The sequence below is a fragment of the Python bivittatus genome, unplaced genomic scaffold (assembly GCF_059951505.1).
Source record: "Python bivittatus isolate LINGU-HERP-01145 unplaced genomic scaffold, Pbiv_v1 ctg000080_np1212, whole genome shotgun sequence".
In the NCBI taxonomy this organism is placed as follows: Eukaryota; Metazoa; Chordata; class Lepidosauria; order Squamata; family Pythonidae; genus Python; species Python bivittatus.
This window is the reverse complement of record NW_028277035.1, coordinates 73,924,780-73,942,764: the sequence shown is the minus strand read 5'-3', so window position 1 is coordinate 73,942,764 and position 17,985 is coordinate 73,924,780. Positions and strand designations below refer to the sequence as shown.

Here is a 17,985-nt window from a genome sequence, read left to right as displayed (position 1 = left end):
CACTCCCATCATGTTTTTTATGAAATTTTACTTGGCTTGTGTTAGAGTTAATGTCTGAATTAACATGAAAACCCAACTATATTTTGTCCTTAAAGTAATGGAGTTTGGCTTTGTAATTTTTGTACAAATGTAATTTGAAAATCCACATAGCCACCATGTCTACAAAATTATTTGCAGCTACAGAATAAATAAATAAATGTATTTGTTAAATTTGTATTCAGTATACTATCATTATTTTCAAGGAAAAATAACATTTGGTGTGCATTTTTGAGGTTTGTATTCTTTTACTATTATTTATTACAAGTTAAGGTAATCATTACAGTTCCTTTGTTGACATAATGGAGGAGAAATAGTTGTTCAAACTATATTTATTATTAGGGTTATGCATCAATCACAGATCTTGTTGATCCACGTAGCTAATTTACAAATCACTGTATTTTCTTCCCAGTAGATCTTTCTGAAATGATAATACCCGATCAGTCGCAGAGAAATATGCGCAGAAGCTTTTGAGTTTGGCCCCATTTTTCAAAACAATTATGTGCCTTTCAATTTGAAAGAATAGTTGCCTCTGTCTGCCTAATTTCAGATTGATAACTGCAGGTGTTTTTCTGCAAAGGGAATGTCCTTGATTTGTGCTCTTGTTAAACAAGTGATTTGAATGACTAAATGCCTAACTATTTCCGAATGTGATGTGCTGTAAAAATCATGTATCAGTGAGAAATTTTAAGTACTAGGTTAAACGGAATATATTTTGAGTATGAAATACCACATTTACACAATCAAAACCATGAAATTTAAAAGATGTTAATAATAGGAGTTGAAGGGCATCCTTTTACACTTAAACAATTTAAATATTTAATTTACTATCCATTTTTTTCTTCAAAAAAATTCTGGTGGTTTATAATAATACAGCTATTAAAATGGATTCACAATAAAACCACAAAACATGAAGATACAAGCTCAAAGATGATAAATACTTAAACGTAATCCAAGCCATGCTAATAGTACCTGCAAAAATAAAGTTTTCCATAAACTTTCACAATCTCAGTGTCATTACATAACTCTCATCTCAGTCAAAAGCTCTTATTTTAGGTGAAAGCCTCATATCCAACCCAATGTTATACTGCCATTTGGTATGAAACATTGTTTTTTCTGGTATAAGGCTTTCAATACGATTAATTAAGAGTTTTGAAAGTAGAAACCAGATCTTTAAATTGAGCTCAGCACCAGAGTGGGATTGGGGATCCCTTAACCTTAAGAGGAGTGAGGCACTGATGATCAGAACAGAATGACTTTGAAATATTAGAAGTATTAGAGAACACAGCTATGAATGTTACAAGTGCTCCCTTTAGGCAAAATATTCTGCTATTCTGTTATGTATATCATCGCCTGTGCTGATGTAATCTTTATTTGCCAATCTGGCTAGTTTATATATATAGGATGTCATCTAATCATGGATACCTGCTACAATTTAAGATGATTTTTAAAAAATGTGCCTTGCAATGTCACAAACACAAACACTGGCCCTATGTATTGTGTCCTGACATTGGATGCAATTATATAAATCCTGGGCTCTATATCATGTCATCACAACACATTTTGCCACTTCTCCTCCCTCCCCCCCTTGGGCACTAGTACATCTAATCATTTGCTCAGCAGCAACATTTCTTGGTCCACTTCTGTCTGGCTGTCAGTATAATGATTTCATAACAGGAGAGGTGTTCTAGATGAATGGTCCCAGTTAAAATATTACCAGCTATGCAGTAATTCTATATGGTTTCCAAAGCCAGCTTGCATACATTGTATTGAGGTACTGCAGCTGTTCCACCTAAACCTCTCTTAGGTTAAATAAAATCAAGAGTATGCCTGTTTTGAATAAATATTAGGGTTATAAACAAATCTGCAGTTATCTTTCCTCATTTGCACTATGATTCGGAGACAAAGAAAAACAGTTATGAATATATCACTAAAAAATGCTTTATGATTTCACAGGAAGATGCCAAGAGGATGCTGGTCTGGCTAGCACAAACTTTTCTAGCACCTGTTAAAAGTTCCTCCTCTTTTCATTCTTGTCTTTCAGTTTGCTCTGTCTTTTTCCCAATAAATTAGTGTAAATTACTCAGCATGAGCACTGTGACATTTACAGTGCTACAAGCTGATATTAATAATACTTGGATGAGCATTTTCTGCTGCAAAAGAGATGATGAGCCTTGTAAAATAAAGAACAAGAATCTTGTTATAAAGAGGTAAGCAAGAAAGGCATCAAAGCCAACATATCATATCCGTATCTATATTGTGAACAAATTTTAAAATTCCTAAGTCTTACACACACCACACAGGAACAGCTAGGACAGGGGAACGACTCCATCTTCCAGCTGTGATTAACTGCAGGGGGAAGAGGGGAGAAGCAGAGGCTTTCCACAGTGGAAAGCCTCCAGTGGGACACTTTGGGGATGGGATGGAATGACCTTTTCATCCACTGACTCCAAAGCTACTTCATTCTCCATGGATGTTCCAGTATCAGTGCCCCTGGTGTAGCAATTTTAGACGATGCAACTGATTTACTCTGCTGAAATAAAATGGGAGCGACAGAGGAAAAACAATACAGCAGGAGTTTTGCCCTCATTTCTTACCCTGGCGAATACACTCTGAAAGACCTTTCAAAGTAGCAACACATGAGGTGCTATCTTTCAACTTTTAACTCCATTTAGGGCTGCAATGGATGCTTTAAATTTATACACACTTACATGAGAGTAAGTCTTAGTAGGATGATAAATAGCAAGTGGGGAGAAGAGAAATCATAAGCTGGTGGCAAATTACTAGGTGGTTATCAAGGTCATCTTTCATCTCCTGAAATCATTAAACTATTTTCAAATAGTTACATATCCTGAACCTTTGTAGTGAACTATAGATTTCTATGTATATACAGCGTGCAGATAAATCTAGTTGCCATTTTATACTTGATGCTCTTTATGTTCTATACTAAGTAGGCCCCATTAAGCCAGAAAACTACCATTCTTGCACATACTTATTTGGAAGTAAGTTCACTATATTCTGTGAACGAGCACATGCTTACATTTTTCTGCATAGGACTGCCATTTCCATTTATCTCAAATTTTCATTGATTCTCTTGGAAAGAGGGCACTATGTTCCTTCTGTAACCCACCACAAGAATTTAATTTTATATTGACAGAGTCCTAACAAAATAGGATTATTTTCCAATAACTATGTATTAAACACCTTGCTGCAGAGATTTTGTTTATTCTATTCACCCCTTTCTAGAGATATTACTTTAAGAAAAATAAACTTTCCCCTGTCAATTATACTTCTTCAGACAATTTCCTATTAAACATAGTAGTTATGATTCTTAACAATGTCCTGGGAAATATTTCTCCAACTCAGATATTTTTAAAAACAGAAGGCATGAAATGTTGTGTTATTTGGTATTCAGAGCTCCTCTTTTGCATCTAGTGCTTTTTTTCTGTTAACTCATAATTTACTTTATACTTCCTTTCGTCTGGATACCAGACAGTCACAGGCAATTGTGGGGTACGGGAGAGAGGAGGAGCAAACCTCAAATGGTCGGTAGCATCAACATGATGAAAACTGCCCTTTATACACTTGTGTATCAGATGTAAGTACAAAAGTATAAAGCTTGTGTTGTGATGAAACAACACACTGTCACAAGCACTTTGGGTTCATGGGAAATACAACATATATATCCAACACACACATCCAAAAGCCACCTGGTACATTTTTAACATTATATATTAACAATGCAATTTCTGCAGTATTATGAGAGTTAAACAAGCATGATTTCTTCCCCCACACATTCCTCACTTCTCTGCCTTAGCTACAAAGCAATAGGATTGTGGCAGTGATTTATTGCTACTTGTGCCAACAAATCCGAATTAACTGTTTCTGTCCAGGTAACGTAGACAGCTCAAACTTGTGGTTATTTAGGATTATAGTTTTTTGTACAACCCCCTTCCCGCTTAGAGATAAATAGTTGTGTTAATTGTGCTGCTTGGCATTCTCTCTTGGCCTGGTAAGACCTGGTCTTTCTTCAGCCTCTCCCAAGGCCCTCTGCACTAAGAAGGCATGTCCCTCACCAGCCATTGGTCTTATTTTGTTGATTTCTCTAGATACCATCCAGGAACACTTCAGGAGTATTGTCTTGGGCTCCTCTGAAACAAAAAAGCTTCAGCAGCCAACACTTCCTAGAATCCATTTTAGTTCATCAGGCATCTCCCTCTTCTTTCCTTCAAATCTAGCCAGCTCTGCTTAGTCCAGTATTATCTGTCTTAGAGTGTCCAAGCAGATGCATTAAAAAAACAGACTCATAACCATGAACCAGAGAATGATAGTCTTCTTCCACTACAAATGTTGTTGCTTATGGAAAAGGTAAACAACCATCCAGGCTATTAAGATATTAATAGCCCAATTCTCTGTCCAGTGTACTTTTACAATCATATGAGCTGGTTTCCATCACTACATTTGTTGGCAGCAATTTCCATGGTTTAATTGTGCAGTGTGTAAAAAAGTACTTTATTTTAGTAAGTCCTGAATCTCTTTTCATATACTTTTAATGGATTATTAAAGTTCTAACTTAACATGCTCAGACAGAAAATTAACTCTCTAACCACATTTTTGCAACATGCATGACTTTATACGCTGCTATCTTGTCTTTCTTTACTTGCCATTAATCCAAGCTAAAAAGCCTCAAAACCTGAAGTCTTTCTTCATAAGGTAATGGCTTTACTCCTAATCATTTTCACTGTCCCTCTGTATACAGGTAGTCCTTGCTTAACAACCACAATTGGGACCAGAATTTCAGTTGTTAAGTGATGCCATCGTTAAGCAAGATGTGATGTGACTGCTTCACTTAGCGACAGCAATTCTCCTTGCCGTCATTGAACAAATTTTACCAGTTGTTAGCTCAGGACCCACCCCAGTCCCAACCATCCTGGGCTTGGTCCCTCCCAGCCCCGAGCCTCAGTAAGGTAAGCAACTGCCTCCAACTCCTCCACTTGCCTATGTCCCCCCCATCTCTGCCCTTTTGGCCACCCTGCCCCCTGCTTTGTGGAATGACAATCAGCCCCAGAACTGTATGGCTCTGGGGCTGCTTGCCATACCCCAGGAAGCCACAGACACACCAGCCCAGTCCCACCTATCTCTCCCTCCACCATCTATGTCTTTTTGGCCCCCTGCCGCCCTGCGCTCTGCTGCCCCAGTGGACCTTCTTGCTCCTCCTGCTGACAAGGCATGCTTGGCCAGGCTGGGCTGGCTTTGGCTGCAGAAAAAAGGGGGGGAAAAGTGTGCACCTAGCTCAGCCCCACCCAAGAGCTCTTTGCAAGGAGACTGCTTTGATTTTTTTTTCCCCCCTGCAGCCAAACCCAGCTCCAGCCCTGCCCAGGAGCATGGCAAACAGGGGCGTTTTGGCACCCTGCCACTGAGGGGTTGCCTTTAGCATTGTTTTTTCCTTTTTCTGCACTTGAGGCCAGGCCAGGCCAGCCCAGGCACACCCTGTCAGCAGTGGGAGCAAGAAGTTGGCAAGGTCAGCTGGGGCAGCAGAGCACAGAGCAGGAGGGGGCCAACAAGGCATAGATTTAGGGGGAGATAGGAGGGTGGGGGACTTGCAGCACCCCTGCAGTCATAAATGCAGACGGGCTGCCAAGTGCCCGAATTTTGATCTTGTGACGGTAGGGGCGCTGGAACAGCCATAACTTCAGGCACCAGTCATAAGTCACTTTTTTCAGCATGTTTGTAACTTCAAACGGTCACTGAACGAATGGTCAGTAAGCGAGGACTACCTGTATTTTCCAGCTCTAGATTTTTTTCATGAGTGGTGAGAGCACATAGTAGTCTTAATGTGCTCTTGCCATAAATGTATATATGACTATTTTATTTTCAATTACTTTCTTTCTGAATTCAAGTATTGAAAGGTTTTTCTTTTCTAGAGCACCACATACTAGGTTAATGTTTTCACTGTCTTATCAAACATGATTTAAGATTCCTCTTCATATAAATTTGCACCAGCACATATGTATGAAACGTATATGTAAAAATATTGTATTTTTTACATCAATTTACAAGCATTTTGTATTTGTACCTCTTTCCATTCATATGGTGCTGGACTATAAATATTATAGATGTATTATGAGTGAAATCAGTGGACAAGTAGGTCTCTCTTGCAAACTAAGCAATTTGTTTCCTTTATTACTGACTCCTTGGCAGATATGACTAGTTAAAGCATAATTAAAATCTGTTTTGTGCTTTAGGAAAACTTCAAACAAAATATATAAAATAACCTCAGAAATCAGTGTTATTTCAAAATATTGCCTTTACAGGTTTTTTGGGGTGGATTTGGTGGTTGACTTATTTGGGTTCATAAAATTAAGTTACTGGTATCAATAACTTAAATTTATGAGCCCAAATCTTCCATTTGAACCAGCAGTGCCCATCACAGGAATTGTAATAATCCATTTGGCTAAGGAATGTAAAGCCCGTATATATCTTAATCTCAAAACACTTGGAAACAGACTTTGAACTACGCATTTGACATTAAAAGTATCCATTAGTTTCTCCATCTGGAATTCAATGTTATGAATAAAGGATGGCATGAAATAAAAGAAGAAATCTTTGTGCCAGATCAGTTTGCCACTAGCCCCAGTATAAATTTAGCATGGACTAGCTTATACATTAGGTTATCGGAACAGATAATGACCATACAGAAGAAGCAAGTATAATCTGGGGATAGATTCCAGTCTCCATATCACGATAAATTGTTGGAGAATTTGGCAGTTTTGTAATATCTGTCCAACTGTGGAAAACTGGCAGCATCGTACTTTCTCCTCTTTGTCTTTCTTTCTAACTATTTAAGAAATATAAGATTTGACAATTAGTCAACCGGTCATTAGTTTCAAATTAAATCTGTGCAATGTTACTTTCTGTATGTGCATTATAGCAGCACTGCAAGTTTTCAGCACTTCCACAACAGTCATTTATAGATAGTCTCAGTGCAAAAGGAAAAGAAAAGAAAACAAGGGCAGGCGGAACTTCTAACCCTGTAACAGAAAAGCTGATAGGTTGAATGTTCCTTGTTGTTTTGAGTGATGCTAAATTCAGAATGGTAATCTCTTACCAAACACTTTCACATATTTGGGCTCATTGATGAACAAACTGTCAATTTAGTTTCCCCTACAACTGGGAGGATCTGGTAGATCAGTCCTCTTTTATCTTATTCCTGAGATAATTACTCCAGAATAACAGGGTCATTCAAAGTGTAAGGCACTATTCCATTTTCTTTGATCTTATCTTGAAACTGAAAAACTGCTTTAAGAAGTAACATTTAAAAGTACATTTTTATTAAATATAGCTCATTTGTTGGGTGTTTTAATCTTTTCCCAAGAACTCTGCATGTAATTGTTTTGAACATTTTTAACAAAACAATTGTGTCATTTTCGATAGCTGAAAGAATTACAAATTGTGTCCTGTTGATAATGAAAAGACAGTAGTGGTGATAATTTGTTAGCTAAACTAAATTATCTAATAAATGAACATAAAACTGCATAATACATAAACAATAGCCAGAGATCAATGTTAGTTAGTTTGCAGTAGTCATTAACAGAATTCAACTTAAAATAATTATGCTTTTTATTAGAACAAGTTTCTCTTTTGTTTGCTGAAATATTCAGGTTGTGAATTATTTTATTAAAAAAGCACCAGTATTCTCTAAGTGTTCGTACCCACTTTATGTTTCTCCGATGTTGGAATAAAATGCTTGCTTATCAGAAACTTGATTCAGGCTTCTGCAGTGTGGCCAGGCCAGTGGCCGACACACGAACCAGAAACCTAGGATAAGGGAAGGTACCAGATAATAAAAGCACCTAAAAGCACGATAAGGCGATCACTGCTTGAAAAATACCTGATGCTACGTAAGCAAGTAGGGAAACGTATAACCATGACAGGCTATACAGGAAACATGGAATAAACCAATAGTGTTGCTTAAAGCTGTTGCATGACTATAAAAGGCTATATGCCCCCACCACCTGCCCCCACCACCTGCTTCCTGCTTTGTAATACCCAATAAAAGAGTAGTTCAGAACACGCTCTGGGCTCACTCACCTCGAGGAAAACCTGCGTGTTTGTCTTCACTCTCGCCTGTCGAGACCCCATGAGTGGCCCACCCTGATGCGGACAGCAAAACCGCACTCCTATACTGTTGTGATATATTTTTAAAAACCATAAAGGCAGGAAGACAGTACATGATTCCTAGTTTTTGCTCTAGTCCTTGCCTTCAGTCTGTACCTGCTACTTGCTTTGCAATTAATTTTCTAAAGTACCTCTTTAAACTCATAAGATTTTACAAATAAGTTACTAAGGACTGAGTTATTTACAAATTCATTCATTCAATTTACATCCTGCTAATTACTAAATTAATAAAATCCAAAGTAGAATAAAATGGAGATAAAGCCAATGAAAGAATAAATCTAATACAAATCTATAAAGCGGAATGTTTGTAAGAAAATAAAGAAATTGGCACTATCAGTGATAGAGGACTGCAACCCTCTCAATGATTCATAGCACGTGGATGGACTCAGTTACAGTGGCAATGGGTGAACCACTGGAAGACACAAAAGACCAAGTTAGGAACAGATTGTCCTGGAGAAAATTTATGTGGTCACTAAGACACCAACTTGATGGCACATAATCAAGTCTTCTTGGATGTCTATGGTATTCTCAGAAATCTTCTCCAACACCAAAGTTCAAGAGCATCAATACTCTTCCTTTCCTGCTTCTTTAAAGTCCAGTTTTCCAACTTTTCACAGAGAATACCATGGCTTGTATTATTCTGATCTTCAGAGGTATAGACACATCACAGCATCTGAATATATTTTCCAAGGCCTTCATGAATGCTCTGATGTGCTAGTTAAAACCCTATCTCAGTCAGATTTGCTGGTGACACTACTTTATGGCCTGATCATCATTTCGCTGGATATCTGTAGTGCACTTCAGTAGGGCTCCCTTTGGAGATTACTTGGCAGCAGAAGCTGGTACAAAATCCACCAGGTAGACTGGTAGTAGGACAATCTCATTGCTACTCTATAGCTAGTAGCAGAAGATGTGAAAACATGTCTTTCTGAAATCCTAATAACCCAAGCTAGGCTGGATATATAATTTCTGAATCCTATAAAAGGTAGTAAGATGGAAGCTTGGTTATATATATATAAAGTATAACCATGATTATATATAAAGTATAACCATGATATGAAATACTAATTTATCACTTATTTAAAACAAAAAAGCACAACATTGATATGAAAAGCAAGAACAGTAAGAACACTTTTTCTCCCAAATGATACCAGTGGGAAGAATGGGCTTTTCATCTTTGGTGAGGGACTGTTTCAGACCTATTGCTCATAATGCTTTGCAGAATGCACATTTTCTCACCCTCACCCCCTGGACAATATTGTCAAAAAATCAAAAAGGGCTGGACTGCCTTCATTGTAGTAGAAATTATTTACTTAGCAGGCTTCTTCTGGAATACATGCTACAAAAAGCCAAGCAACAAAGCTCAACTGTGAAATCTGACAGGGAGGTTTGTAAGCGCTAGCCTAACTGTACACAACTGTTGCTAAAATGCATGAGAGATTGGCAGGTTTCTACAAGTTATACCTACAGGATTCTTTAACTGTCCATTTCAGCCTGCACTGCCAATTTTACATGATATCTTAGGGGGAAAATTAAAGGAAGTTTAATAACCTGTGAAGCCAGGCTACATGGCTTAAGATTGACAATAGATTTTTTTTTTTTTCCCCAGTGCACTGGAGTGAAGTTTTGTCATAGTATGAAAAGTTTATCTAACATTTACCCAACTGACAAAACATGTTTGTTTTTACTAAAACCTTTAGATTCACCAGCTGGAACTAGGAACAAAAGACATAAACTTACAACTGAATAGTTCTATTATGAGTAGCAGAACAATGCTATGTTCTTAGTTTTAATCATTTCAATACAAGAATAATTGTGTGGGAGGAGTACTTTCACTGTAGCTGTGGTTGGAAAAAGGGAAATAAAAAATCACTGAAAATACCCAGATAAATTCTGATTTATTTCTCCCTGTTCCTACTCCCCAAACCACACACAATTGCCATTTTCAAATTCAGGTTTAGCACTTAAAGATATACTGTCCTTTAATAAAGTTCCTAAATTATATACATTTTTTGTAAGGACAAAAAAATATTACTCACCATAAATACGTATTACATAACAATTACAATGCTTAATTATTATAATTATTAATGTGAAAAAATTGTACATATTATTTATTTAGCAAATCAACTTATATGTCACCTCAATCATAAAATGATTTTTGGTAGCTTATATAATAGGAATAAAAGATCAAGTACAAAAAAGAAGAAGAGTAAAAATAACAATAGGATAGAATCAACAGCAGAATACACGGCACATACCCAAAAAAGTAACTAAACAAATATATTCCCAACCAATCATCATGAGAGAACAGCTTGCTATATTCTACCCCAGGACCTGTTGGAAGTTCTAAATTTTTATAGCTTTACAAAGCTCTACAAGGTTGGAGCCACGTGCACCTCCGGGGGAACACTGTTTCTCAGGGCAGGTATACTTATTGAGAAGTAAGTTCCACAAGATGCCAATTCATCCACGTCTTACTGATCAGACAAAAACAGGAGAAAGACAGTCCCATAGGTAGCCAAGTCTTAAGCCATGAATGGCTTTATACTGTATGTGACAATCAACACCTTGGAAGCCTATGATGTAACCAGAACAGTTGTCACATGGGTCATATAAGAAGGCCCTTATCTATCCTGTTGCCACATCCTGGACCAATTGTAGCTTTCAAGTAGTTTTCAAGTATAGCCCCATGCAGACACTTCGTAATACATCAGGCAGGAAGTGATCAGGACATCAGCAATTGTGAGAAGAACCTCCCAATCCAGGGACAGAGGCAAATAGCCACAAAACAGATTTGTTCAAAAGCCCTCCTGGTCATGGCTGCCACTTGCTGATTGTGCAAGAGGTAAGAATCCAGGAGGATCCCCACATTTCATATTAGTTGTGACTGGGCCAGTGCCACCCCATTGAAAAATATCAACGTTTAGTTTGCTGTTTGGTATAAGGATTGAGGAAAATCTACCTTTAAGGTCTGATAACTTCTGTATTGAGACTTGTTATGTTGTTATAATTTATTTATTTATTTCCTTCCCTCCCATGCTCCCTTCCTTTTTATGACTAGTCAGAGTTACTGTTCCTCTCCAACTGCTATACAGTATGAACAGCAGCTGCTAGTCTAGAAGCCCATTGTGCATTTATTACTCTAATTCCAGTCTGCTTTCCCTTGGTTTTTCATTCAGCCAGCTTGGCTACAAAACTGAGATCAGTTCATCCAATACACTTCTTTACTTATAGGTAAAGAATGCACGCATGCACATACACACACACATACAACCCCATATAGGTTTTATTTATGTGTGTGTGTGTGTGTGTTTATTTATTTATTTATTTAGTCCTTCATTGAATTGTCCATTAATTTCTCATCAGAGGGAACTTTTTTTACCTGATTAAAAAAAGCCATCCTTACCTCTGTAATTTGTAAATTCAAAATACTCTGCAAGTCATAGGAGGCTGTAACTCTTAAGGAAAATTGTTAATGAAACAACCTGAAACAATTTAAAATGAAACAGAAATTTCCAAATGAAAATGGAGGTTCATGATCTTTTAATTATTCTTTATCAACATTTGCCCAATATATTGTACTGTATAAAGTAAAACATAGACTGAGGTCTGCAGAAATCAGTGTGTTAGTGATGAACATAATAGGGAAGTCACCATGAGCTATCATGATATGGAGAACATCAACTGTTTCTGTATGAAATTAAGTCTGTCCCACAGAATCTCACAATGACTGAGGAAATGTACAAGGTTTGTAAAATTAGCTTAGATCTGTAACTATGCAACAGAATTCAATTTAAGGAGTTGAGGCTAAGGAGTATGATGATATGTAAGCCTTTCTCATATGTTACATTGCTAATTGTATTCATTTTTAGATTGTGATCAATTTTAAAAGATTATTTAGAATATGGTCAACTTTACAGAAGTGACTGTACTGAATCAACAACAGAAACTATGTAAGACTTTTCCTCATATGTTTCTACTTCAGAGACTATGCACCAGGAGACACATTTTGATCCTGATTCTGTGTATACATAATTTAGTGTTTGGCTTTGGTTCTGTTTCTTGTGACATGGAATAAATATTATGACCTCCAATGTGGATGAATAGTTACTCAAATGGAACTATTCCATTATTATTATTATTGCCATTTTATATGCTAAGTGTTCTTAACTAAGATAGTAAAAAGCATATATTTTTAGATTCCAAACTTTTAGGTCTTACAATTACACCTTGTTTACTATATTTATATGACATTTGTATCCATGATAGTACATTGTATATATGGGTGCACATAAATATGAATATATATATTTATTCACACAACTTTTGGTTCCATGTTTTTTATCTTTGATTTCAATTAGAGAGAAAAGCTATGCCATTTGATGCACCATGGTTCACTTTAGGAAGATCCAGCATTAATTAGGAGTATTGACCATTAAATTCTATGGATTTGCTTCTAAGTAGTCATGCATGAGATTGTGTTGTGATTAGCATGTGACTATACTCTTGCTCTGAATAGCAAATAGCTTCCCACTTGTCTCTATTTTATTTTTCCTTTTCTCTATAGATGATCTTAAAAACCTCTTAAAGACCTTTGTTTAAAAAAGAAGTAAAAAAAAGGAACAGATGGAATCGCATTAATTCCTCGGAAATCTTATCCGCCAATACCTGCAGCTGCTGAAAACATTTCCAATTCAATAATGTAAGAATGGCAACACAGTTTTTGGAAGCCAGAAGAAATACAGTCTCAGTTCTCAGCAGCATGAAATAGATTTATTCCATTAAATATATAATCTTGATAGTTTTGATGCTAGTGCCAAGTTTAAAACAAATAACTTTAAGTGTTGGCTGGTGTGGGTCTTCCGGGCTGTGTGGCCGTGTTCCGGAAGTTCTGTTTCCTAAAGTTTCGCCAGCATCTGTGACCAGCATCTTCAGAGGGCAGGAGCAGTTCTCTCTGTGCCCAGGAAGATGTGACCCTGTTGTGGGTATTTATAGAGATCAGCGAGGGTGCCTGAAGGGTGTGTGTGTGTGTGGGGGGCTTGAGTTAACGACTGGCTGCTTGTTTTGATGTCAGAATATGTGTGTATCTTCCTGGGGGTTAGGCAGGGTTTTTTCCATTGAGTTGTTAAGGAGTGGCTGCTGAGGGTGATTAGCGTGTTCATTGTGTGAATTGTTCAGGCATCCTGGTGGTTGAGCTGAGTTCGTTGACCTTCTGCAGGCTGTATTTTTCAGGACTGGTAGCCAGGTTTTGCTGATTTTTAGACTCTCCTCTTTTTTATTGAAACTGTGCTGGTGTTTGTGAATCTCAATGGCTTCCCAATATAGCCTGGTATAGTGGCTGTTGTAGTAGAAATGACAGTAGTGGATTTAACTAGATCCCTGAGTTTCTATGATTTGAGTTTCCTGACATACTGAACGATGAGAATATTAGACGTGTTACTTATATTGCTTGCATGACTTTCTTTCAAGAAATAGCTTGCACTGTCCTTTATCAGGGCCATGTCAATCTCTATTCAAATCATTCCTTTTCATACTTCCCCTCTCTCCACAAGCATCCCAGTTTACTGTTTATTAAAATATATATTTTTAAAAACAAAAAAAAAATAGCATGCAATAGCTAAATATATAAATACTGTAATGCCTAATATAGTTTGAAATAATGACTTTCAGAGATTCATAACATTTTACTTAAGGAAAGTTGCCCTGTTGCACATCAATCATTAGAACAGATTACTGATTTACTGATTCCTTACCTCCAGAATGAGCTGGTGCTCCACAGAGGAGAACAACTCCTTGCCCTTCCCGCACAGACACAGTACTTCTTATTTTTGTCTTTAAATGTTCAAAACCTGTTTTTCCAAAAAGAAAAAAAGAAACAGAAGTTTTAATATTTACAAAAAGACCTATATCTGGTCCTAATCAATGTAGTTCCATTAACTTTCAAATTAATTTCCATAAGAGTAGAAGCCAATTCTCTGTTAAACATTATTACTAGCAAAGCTACTTCATCTGGAATACAAACCAGCTTCAATCATTCATAATGGGTATTTTCAATATGAATGTTACAATCCTGTCTTGTTGTCCACCACAACTGTACCAGCCCAAGTATCTGTCTGATTGCTGTTATTCAGCTGATGATGAAAAATAAAGGACATTTTCTTTTCTTTACCTTCCTTCTACTTTCTAGCAGAAGGAACATAAAGGCACCAACATTTGTGGGAAAGTTAGTTTTCCCAGAGTATTTGAATGCCATATTAATGTCAGACAATGAGGAAAATTACATTTTCAAGTGCTTGATGATGATTTAAAACATCAGAAAGAATGATGGGATTCATTTCTCATTGAAGGATATCTTCTATTGCTGAAGCAGGAAGAACTGCAAGACATAAAACTCATCAGGAATTGACTATGAAGCCGACGGAAAGGATGCCTTAAAGGACTTTAACAATTGACTTGCTAGAGTTGCTTGTAACTGTCAGTCACAATTCAATTTAAACCTGGCAGAATTTGCCCATTACCATTTAGAAACAATAATTATATTTTTAAATAAATGTGGCTAGAAAAAAATAGGATGAGGTTAAAACTGATACATAAAAATCCTTCCCTGGAAGTTTCAGTAGCCTCAATCTTAGCCCCAACCCTGCTGGCTTTTCAAAGCCTGGCTCTTCCCTCAGGCTATAGGATCAGGATGTTAGTGAAGCCCAGCCTGTGTTTTTGCCCTGTGCTGATTGTGGAGTTTATTTTTTAACCGGATGTCTTTTTCAAAAAATTCTTTTAGTTTGATATGTATGTTACTTGTTAGCTGTCCAGAGTTATTTGATTAAGTTGGGAGGCTAAATAATAACAACAATAACAAAGTTTCTTAGAAAGAGATAAGAGTTGCATGCAAAAGTTAAAGACACCCCCCACCCCCCAGTAAGTTTCCACTTATTTCTAAGGGGATAGAAGCTGGCATTATCTAAATGGGGTACAAAGTTAACACAACAGCGTTCTACAAATCGGAATCCACATTTGCATTTATGTCCAGTTGTTTACAATTCAAAATAAGGAAGCTGTATGGCTATATGTGTCAGATGTCTTTTACATCAAACTGGACTGGAAGCAAATATTCCAAAGCAACATGTATCTCTGTTCTCAGATTAGTAATATTTAGGAGGAAAGAATGTCAAAGTAACAATACATAAATATTCATGGTAATGTTTACTCTCAAATGACTGTGTGTGTGTGTGTGTGTGTGTGCACGTGCCTGCGCCCACGTGCTATTCAAACAGCTATAATTGTGATTTTTTTTCTCTTTCACATGCCCTTTCAAGGCAGCGGAGAAAAGAACTGCCTGCTTGGAGGGGGTCAGTTTGCACCTGCTAACTGGCTGGAAAATGGCTGGTGGCCACCTTATCACTGTGTGAAACAATTCTCACTCCATGTGTGGGCTTGCAGTTAGTTTAATCTGGGGAAGTGAAAGAGAAGCTTCTGAAGGTTTCCAAGTTAGCCGTCTAGTCCAATCCAACAGAAACGAGCAAGAACAAAAACAACCATCAAACAGAAACAGAAACAGACCTCAAGAAATATGTTTCAGCATGTTGCCCTTAGCCCTGTTTCAGGGTAGATATCATAGCACGCCCGCATGAAGTGTACTAGTTGTTGCAGAATAGGTGATTTAAAGACAGTGGGATATGTTCTTCTGTATTCTTTCATTCTCTTTTAATCATTCCTATTATAGCAGGCAGATGTAATGCATTTTATGCATCTTGTCATCAGAACAATAGCAAGCAATAGTGGCCAACTTTTGCAATAGTGCACCTGCAAAACATAGTGTTTTATTCTAAACTGACATCAAAGAACAATTTCATCACTTTTTTTTTTCTTTTTACAAATTGAAAGCTACTATATTCAATATACAGGCAGTCCTCGCTTAACTGTACTTGGGACTAGAATTTCCATCACTAAGTGATGCGGTTGTAAAGCGTGATGTCACGTGACCTCATTGCTTAGTGATGGCAATCCCTGCAGTCCTCATTGCCATCATTTAGCAAAAATCACGGGTCATTAAGTGAGGACCTTATGGCACTGCAATTTGCAACTTCCTGGCAGCTTCCCACAAGCAAAGTCAATGGGAAAGCCAGCTGGAATTTACAAGTCCCGGGCAGCTCGCAAGTAGGCCGGAGGGAGAGTGATTAGTACAGAGTTACGGTGAGGGTGCGGTGTCAAGTGTGTGCAGGCTGGGAAGGGGTTGTTGGAGCGCTGCATCAGTGCATGTGAGCTGGGGAGGGGTACTGCAGCACTGTGCGAGTGCATGCGGGCTAGAGAAGGGGGTGCTGCAATGCTGCATGAGTGCATATGGGCTGGGGAGGGAGTGCAAGTGCTTGTGGGCTGGGGAGGGTTGCTGTGGTGCAAGCACACCACAGATCCCTGGGATCTCGTACTCCGTAGGGGACATCCTGGGAGAAAAAGCAGTGGGAGCAACTTGCAACCTTCCCTGCTGGCTTCCCAATGGACTTTGCTTGTGGGAAGCTGGCAAGGGAGTTCACAAATGGCAATCATGTGACTGCAGGACACTGCAACTGTTGTAATCATGAGCTGGTTGCTAAACATCTAGATCACAATCACATGACCATACAGGTGGTGCAACAGCCAGAACTTTGCGGACTGGTTTTAAGTACCACTCGTTCAGCGCCATTGCAACTTCAAACAGTAATTGAACTAGTGGTCATTAACCTAGGACTATCTGTAGAGCATACTTTGATTGACGGAAATGTCATTTATTTAATTTATAACCCACTTTTATTTTATATAACTCAAGGCGGTATATGTAATACTCCCACTGCTTATTTTTCCCCACAACACCAACTTTGGGAGGTGGGTTGGGCTGAAAGAAAGCATCTGACTCAAAGTCTCCTGGTGACTTTCATGCCATGGCAGGACTAGAAGTCTCCCCATTTCTACTCCAGCATTTTAACCACTACATCAAACTAGCTCTCAAGTCACACCTAAACAAAGGAAATCAGTTATTTCCTCTCTTTCATGTGATTCTAAGACATTTCATATAATGTGGAGCTGAACTCTTTGGTTGGAAATCCAAAAATTTGTTTAAAAGGGTATACACAAAATGTGTTCTTACAAGTTATTTTAAAAATGTAAATACATAATGCTTTCTCCTGATCATTTTAAAGTTATTTCATCACATCCAGAAGGAACACAAGCAAATAAAACAAAGCAAATGTACTTATAAGTTTAAAACTGAATTGTATTTCAGTTTATTTCCCTTAATTTTGGCAACTCTACACCATTATTTGTGAAGACTGTAATCATGCCCAACATCTATGATCATTGTGCTAAAGCAGAGATGAAGACTCTATGGCCTTTCAAATATTGGCTAGGAAGGCCTGGCTGATGGGATCTGGAGTCTGGAAAGTCATGCATTTCCTGCCCCTGTACTTAAGTCTCCAAACTATTTAGCCAGAATTTTCAGCAGTTTCACAGCTCAGACCTATGCAACTATGATAATTATTTCTTTTTTTAGAAAAAATAAAAGGTCCTTCCCATATTTGGAAATTACCTCTCACAGTACTGATGCAGGCATTCTTTACAATAAAAGAGAAAAATGAAGTGGAAATAGGACAAGATACAAATGGTATAAAATCTGGAATCCAAATGTGAACTAGAAAGTTGAGGACAAAATTAGAACAAAAGGTGTTCAAAGTAGCCCATCTTCTGATCCATCAGAAGTCCCCTTTCATGCAGTAAAGCCCAGATGCCTACTGTACTGTA

General features: G+C 37.7%; 1 protein-coding gene across 1 annotated transcript in view; it reads right to left on the bottom strand.

Moving 5' to 3' along the window:
• LOC103059347 (contactin-3) overlaps window positions 1–16,894 on the bottom strand; it is a 96,523-nt gene extending 79,629 nt beyond the window's left edge. The window contains exons 1-2 of the mRNA XM_088134696.1: window positions 16,825–16,894; window positions 13,971–14,066 (exon numbers count right to left, since the gene is read on the bottom strand). Coding sequence (XP_087990822.1) covers window positions 13,971–14,066; window positions 16,825–16,894 — 166 coding nt within the window. The remainder of the gene's footprint in view (window positions 1–13,970; window positions 14,067–16,824) is intronic.
• Between the last annotated feature and the right edge of the window lie 1,091 nt (window positions 16,895–17,985).